Source organism: Nesoenas mayeri (genome assembly GCF_963082525.1).
Source record: "Nesoenas mayeri genome assembly, chromosome: 3".
In the NCBI taxonomy this organism is placed as follows: domain Eukaryota; kingdom Metazoa; phylum Chordata; class Aves; order Columbiformes; family Columbidae; genus Nesoenas; species Nesoenas mayeri.
This window is the reverse complement of record NC_137544.1, coordinates 3,836,914-3,844,156: the sequence shown is the minus strand read 5'-3', so window position 1 is coordinate 3,844,156 and position 7,243 is coordinate 3,836,914. Positions and strand designations below refer to the sequence as shown.

The window sequence follows — 7,243 nt, the reverse complement described above, 5'->3', positions numbered from 1 at the left end:
CTGGGGGTCCTGGGGACAGCAGGATGATCATGAGCCAGCACTGTGCCCTTGTGGCCAGGAAGCCAATGGTACCTGGGGTGGGTTAGAAGGGGGTGGTCAGTAGGTCAGAGAGGTTCTCCTTCCCCTCTGCTCTGCCCTGGGGAGACCACACCTGGAATCTTGTGTCCAGTTGTGGCCCCTCAGTTCCAGCAGGACAGGGAACTGCTGGAGAGAGTCCAGCGCAGCCACCAAGATGCTGAAGGGAGTGGAGCATCTCCCGTGTGAGGAAAGGCTGAGGGAGCTGGGGCTCTGGAGCTGGACAAGAGGAGACTGAGACCTTATTAATGTTATAAATATATAAAGGGTGAGTGTCAGAAGGATGGAGCCAGGCTCCTCCCAGTGACAACCTATGGTAAGACAAGGGGTGATGGGTTAAAACTGGAATACAAGAGGTTCCACTTAAATATGAGAAGAAACTTGTTGGGGGTGAGGGTGTCAGAGCCTGGCCCAGGCTGCCCAGGGAGGCTGTGGAGTCTCCTTCTGTGCAGACATTCCAATCCGCCTGGACACCTTCCTGTGTAACCTCATCTGGGTGTTCCTGCTCCATGGGGGGATTGCACTGGATGAGCTTTTGAGGTCCCTTCCAACACCTGATATTCTGGGATTCTGTGATTCTTTTGCATATCATCCTGTTGACATTACACTATGAGAAACTCTCCCTAGAGCAAGACTCAAAATCTGGTTCACCACTCAAGTTCTGGTTCACGGAGTAGAAAACAGCAGACCAAGCACCCCAAGGAGTTGCTGCTCAGCTCCATAACTTGAAGGGGGATCCACCTGGGTCCCAACCTGGTCCTCGCACCCTTTCAGTGTGTCATCTCTGCCTTATTTCTTCATCATCCACCCCCCACAACCCAACTGACTACTGACTGGAGACCACCCTGCAGCCTGACATGGCCGTTAACCTTAGAGAAGTGGGTCCCAGGTGTATTAGAGAGCATGGAAAGGGCATTTGAACCCTCCTGGTGCTGGATGTGGACCTACTGCGGGGCTGGCATGATGCATGGTCGCTGCATCAGGAGTTTGGGCAGTGAAGGGCTCAGCAAAGCAAGGAGGGTATTTTTTGTAATTTGGGGGTTTGGTTTTTTTTGACAGGAGCCACCCATATTTTCGGGGAAGGAGGGACACCTCGTGGCCACATCACGAACATCTCTCCTCACTCCGGGCTCCATCTCTTCTGTGCCGGCGGTCACTGGGGTGCCTCCCGGGCATCCCTCCGGGTATCACCCCAGCGTCACCCCCAGCTGCCCGGGGAGCTCCATGTCCTCTCCTCCTTCTCCTCCGTGGGCACGAGAAGCCCAAGGACCTATTCTCACCCTGAAACCCAAATCAAGAAATGCACAATGGTCTTATAACATTCTTTATTATTGGCTTCAGGCAGAGGGGTGGCACCACTTGGAGAGATTGCGCCAGAACTTGGGGGGCTGGTGCAGCTCAAGGAGGTGCAGAGAGAACACACTCCCATCCCTGCCTGTAGCATAAAGAGGGTTGTAGTATTGCCAGCAATGGCTTCAGAAGAGGGGTGAGATTGTTCACCTGCACCCCAACCATCACCCCAGCCATGGGCCCCACTTCTTGGGGATGCAGTTGCAGGGCTGAGGGGCTTTACTTTCTCTGTGTGAGTCATGAAGGAGTCCACTGTCCTTCGTGGTAGAGACAATGTCCATGAAAAGAGTACAGACCTCCAAGGTGGATGGGGAAGGAGCTGTGCCAGCTCTCAGACACCTCGTTAATCTCCATAATAACCACAGAGCTGGCAGCGTCCACTTCCCTCATCTCCCTCCTCATTCCCCATCTCCAAACACATCGTGGTGGCACACAGGAGAAAGGGAAAGGCCTGAAATGAGCCATCGCCAAGCTGTGTGAGATGGTGGCTTTCCTCCAGGTCTGTCCCCAGGTGCTGGTGGGACCGTGGTTTACTGCTGAGGCTCTGGCTCATACTGCTTCTCCGTGGCAGTGTAAAAGTCCTCAAGGACTGACTGCAGGTACTCGAAGGTCGGGCGCTCCTCTGGCTTGTTTCGCCAGCATTTCAGAATGATGTTGTAGAGTTCACCGGGGCACATGTCTGGGCAGGGCATGCGGTAACCCCGCTCCAGGTTGCGAATCACCTCTGGGTTGGTCATTCCTGGAGGAAAACACAACCCAACAGGAGTTATTCAGCACCCTGGTGGAGAAGATCAGTGGTCTCATTAGGTCACATCCAGTCGGGGCTGGAGGAGTGTGAGGAACCGCTATGCTGGGCCATATCTGCGCACCATCCTTTCTTCAAGGCTGCACTCCCCACTCCATCCCTCTGCCCCCTGCCTGACTCCCCTCTGTAAGTTTTGTCTTTCACAACTATAAATGACATTTATGAGAGCCCAGAAAAGGAAACACAGCATGAAGAGACACGAGTGTGTGTCTAGGCACAAGTGTGTGCACTTGAGTACGTGTCTCCAAGTGTAAAGCAGCACTAAACACTTTGAAACTGATGCTCACTCATCCCGTGTTCACAGCGTACCTGGGTAAGGGATCCTGCCGTAGGTTATGATTTCTGTCAGGAGGATCCCAAAAGACCACACATCAGATTTGATGGTGAAAACTCCAAAATTAATGGCCTCTGGTGCTGTCCATTTGATCGGGAATTTGGCACCTGTGAGAAGGAAGAAAAGAGAAATAGCACATGGAGGTACAGCATCTCCCTCTGCTCTTGCAGGCATGGAAAAGCAGCCCCCCAAAACTTAGCCCTGGGTCCTACAGGCTGTTGCCTGCATCAGGAGGCTCTCATGGGGCTTCTTGATGGAGTTATGGAGATAAGACCAGAGGAAGACACTTTCACAGAATTTCCTAGAATCATTTTGGCTGGCAAAGACCCTCAAGATCGTCAAGTCGAACCATTACCCCACGCCTGGCACTGACCCATGTCCCCGAGAACCTCACCTCTGCATCTGTTCAACTCCTCCAGGCACAGTGACTCCACCACTACCCTGGGCAGCCTGTTCCAATGCCTGACAGCCCTTTCCAATTGTTCCCAAGATCAAATCTCAGCCTTCCCGGTGCAACTTGAGGCCGTTTCATCCCATCACTTGTTCCTTGGGAGCAGAGCCTGACTCCCCTTAGCTCCAACCTCCTTTCAGGCAGTTGCAGAGGGCAAGAAGGTCTCCCCTCAGCTCCTGTTCTCCAGGCTAAATGTCCCCAGTTCTCTAGTAACTGCTGCCTATCTCCTGCATTTATTAAAAGTTCATTTCTGCTTTGCATCTCTGCCTTTCTTGGTTCTTTTCCCCAGTGCAATCAAGGTTATTTTGTCTTAAGTCTTCTTCCATATGTTTATAAACATTATACATATAAACATTATATGCTTATAAACACCTATAGATACTGATCCACAGAGGTGAAACAGTGAAAAAAAAAACAGTGCATGAGGTCACTGATAATATGCAGATTAAAAAAACATAGGTGAACTATTTTACTGAAGAAGTTAGAGGAATCTGCAATCTTAGAACACCTTTGCATCTCTTGTGTGTTTAGCACTGGGGTCTCAGGAATGGAGCCAGGAATGGTAACGTGGACCAACACTGTGGCCTAAACTATGTCTCTGTGCTACTCAAAGCCAATTCCTTGAGTAGCTTTATAAGATGACAACAGTAGGATTTAATTCTGCACAAAATCACTCACTGCAAGGCGGCTCTTTTGAGAAAAAGTACATAAATGATGAAGCAAATAGAAATTCTCCTGTTCTTAAAGCTACATGTGTATTTAAAAATAAAAGAAGTCCCATTTTCTTTTGTCCACCAAGTTCTTTTTTTGCACACTGTGGACAGCAATGACCATAAGATTGAAATTTCAGTTTAGCTAATGCAAAAAAAAATGTCTCCAAATACCTTGATAAGTAGGAATTGAATGTGTTAAAGGCTGCAGAGCCACAATTTTATTTCAGGACTGAAAGCCCAAACGGGATGTGTGAAATTAGTGCCTTTGTTCTTGCACATCACACTCTGACAGGTAGACTGAGGAGGCTCGAAATGCAATCTGTGAAGTGAAAATTGTTCAAAGTAGATGGAGGGGCAGTTGTTATTTCAGATTAAATCTGGCTGGAAAAATGCTGAAAGGAACTTGTTTCCACTGGAAATGTAGCTCCTTTGAGTATTTTAACAGAATTGTATTAATTTCATCAAAACTTCTCTTAATGCTAAAAAATGCCTTAAAAATTGCAGCATTATCACTGTACCCCTTCATGACATTCCAAAAATTGCATTTGTGAGCTTTTAGTACTTTGAAATAGTTTTACATGTTGAAATGGACATAATATATATCATAAAATACTTTGGAAACAGAAAAAAATGAAAGAAAATTTCCCTATCTTATAAGAGAAAAAAAATGTATTCACTTTTCTTTCCCCAGAATATTCTCTATGGGGAATTTTAGCTTTATCCCAACTCTCGAGAAAGGAGGGATTTCCAAAATTTGAAAATCTTCTGGTAAGAGCCACTTTTGCCAGATTTAGTTGTTTTATTTCAGTCCTTTCTGTTTGTTTCCCTGGTGCTCTATAAAGACTCTTCACAATCTGAATGACCTCAAAGTACAGAGAAGCAGCTGCCAATGGAGGAACTGGACTTAACCCTGTGGTCCAGTGGCTGTAGGTGGACCTCTGCACCATCAAACCAGTTGTCACATCTTCTGGCCAAGGTTTCCTGCACCAGTTCAGAGACTCAGCCTAAACAAGAGTCTTAGTTTTGCAGGTGGAGTCACAAGGAGATTTAAAATTAACATGAAGGATATTGGGGGTTGTATAACTTATTTTATTTTATTTTATTTTATTTTATTTTATTTTATTTTATTTTATTTTATTTTATTTTATTTTATTTTATTTTATTTTATTATTTCAATTTATTTTAAATTATTTTTATTTTTAATTTATTAATTTATTTCAATTTATTTATTTTATTATTTTCCTTTCCTTTCCTTTCCTTTCCTTTCCTTTCCTTTCCTTTCCTTTCCTTTCCTTCCTTCTTTCCTCTCCTCTTCCTTTCTTCTTCCTTTCCTCTTCCTTTCCTCTTCCTTTCCTCTCCTCTCCTCTCCTCTTCCTTTCCTTTCCTCTTCCTTTCCTCTTCTGTTCCTCTTCCTTTCCTCTTCCTTTCCTTTTTTTGTCTGTTTGTTTCTGTTTTTGTTTTGGATGCTCAACGCACTCTGTTCCTATGAGAAACACCTGCCAAGATGCACACCTTCTCCCAAGTTTTGCATGTTGTCCCTCTGTGATGGAAGGGACCCGATCTCCTCTGGGCTCGGTTTGCCCGAGACATCTGGAAACTGCCTTCAGGTCCAGATTCGTGGCTCCAGCTCCCACCTGCATCCCCACAGGCTGCGGTGACCAACTTAGGCTGCTATTTCCTTCCTTCCAGACTGACTCAGTGTGAACACACCAGCACAGGCAGCAGGTACCATCAGCAGAGGCCAAATTTCTCTGGTAACACAACCTGAGATTCAGCAGGACTCCCCCAAATGGTGCCAAAATGTGGGGTTTTTTCCCATTTCCCTCTGCAAACCTCACTTGCTCTTTATTGTCTCCCACTCTTGGGACTCTCTTTTTGGCTCTTTTGCTGGCTCTGCCCGCTGCCAGGGTGCTGACAATAGCAGCCATGGGACCTCTGGTCTCACACCATCAGTGATAGTGTCCCGTGTCCCAGCCCAGATCTTGTATGTCTCATATCTTGGCACGTCTGTGTGACAGGGGGATTGGAGACAAAGGCAAAGTGTTGGTGAGTCAACCCTGGGAACAACACTCACCTTCTTGCGCCAAGTATTCATTCTCGATGAACCTGGCCAGGCCAAAATCAGCAATTTTGCAGCAGAGGGTCTCTGAGACGAGGATGTTGGCAGCTCTCAAGTCACGGTGGATGGAGTTCATTCTCTCGATGTAGGCCATTCCCTCTGCCACCTGAGAGAGGAGGAAGAGTCCATCTGCGTCAGTCAGCTCCCCATGACAACAAGCTATCCTGCCTTCATCTCACCCACCTTTACAAAAACACAGTGTGTGTATAAGGTTGCTCACATGCCTCCATGTACATGGACATGCATACATGGTCCATAGATGGATGCATGGACAGATAGATCAAGAGGCAGATAGATAAACATGTAGACAGGTACATACATACATAAATAGGTATTGCCCATGTACAAGTGCATATAGAATCATAAAAGCAGAGAATCATTTTGGTTGGAAGAGACCCTCAAGATCATCAAGTCCAACTGTCAATCTCACACTGTCACTGACCCATATCCCTAAGAACCTCATCTACACATCTTTTAAACCCCTCCAGGGATGGTGACTCCACCACTGCCCTGGGCAGCCTGTTCCAATGCCTGACAACCCTTTCCCTGAATAATTTTTTCCTAATATCCAACCTAAACCTCCCCTGGTGCAACTTGAGGCTGTTTCCTCTCATCCTGTTGCTTGTTACTTGGGAGAAGAGACCAACACCCTCCATCCTACAACCTCCTTTCAGGCAGTTGTAAAGAACGAGAAGGTCTCCCCTCAGCCTCCTGTTCTCCAGGCTATGTGCAGCTCTACCAGCGTGCACCCAGCCACCAAGAGCTTGAAGCAGCCAAGTCAAGCAGAACAGAAACCTCACTCTCTGTTTTGCTCAGAAGTCACATCCTCAAGCCATGTGTGCAGCGAGATGCATAAATTTGAAGCAAACCCAAAGCCACACCACTGGATTTCCAGTTTCTGCCACAAGACTTTCCTCTCTAGTTAGGAATTTAATCACAAACACTCCAGATTAAATAGGTGAATTTAAAAAAGGAAAAATCCTCAAAGAGCTTCTCCATCTCTCAGTCATGGTAGCAAAGCCCAGATCTAGGAGAACAACTAGATATTCAACAAGCCCCTCTGTTCTCCCTCACTGGTCTGCCTTGGGGAGACCTCTTGGGAGATTCCTTTGCAATAAAGCTGAGATTGGTGTTTTCTTTTCCTGCGCTGGATCCAGGCTAGGACACAGTACACAACATGGTCCCCTCTGATACCTACAGGATGTATTAGGGCAGAAGACCCCACATGCCCATAAAAATAGGACTGTGTAAGTGCTGAACTTCTTCAGCCACCTCCAAACTTATATTTGTGAGTTTCTTGCTCCCAACATCATCCTCCATGGTTCAGATCTTCGAAGCAGGGATCAGCCCCGGCGAGGTGTCTGGTGTGTGAGGAGACTATAAATGATGGCAGCAA

At 46.9% G+C, this 7,243-nt stretch overlaps 1 protein-coding gene across 1 annotated transcript in view; it reads right to left on the bottom strand.

Moving 5' to 3' along the window:
- Positions 1–1,955: 1,955 nt before the first annotated feature.
- The window catches only part of BLK (BLK proto-oncogene, Src family tyrosine kinase), a gene marked incomplete at both ends in the record, with an annotated part of 29,391 nt that continues 24,103 nt past the window's right edge, over positions 1,956–7,243 (bottom strand). The window contains 3 exons of the mRNA XM_080340954.1: positions 1,956–2,164; positions 2,540–2,671; positions 5,803–5,953. Coding sequence (XP_080197080.1) covers positions 1,956–2,164; positions 2,540–2,671; positions 5,803–5,953 — 492 coding nt within the window. The remainder of the gene's footprint in view (positions 2,165–2,539; positions 2,672–5,802; positions 5,954–7,243) is intronic.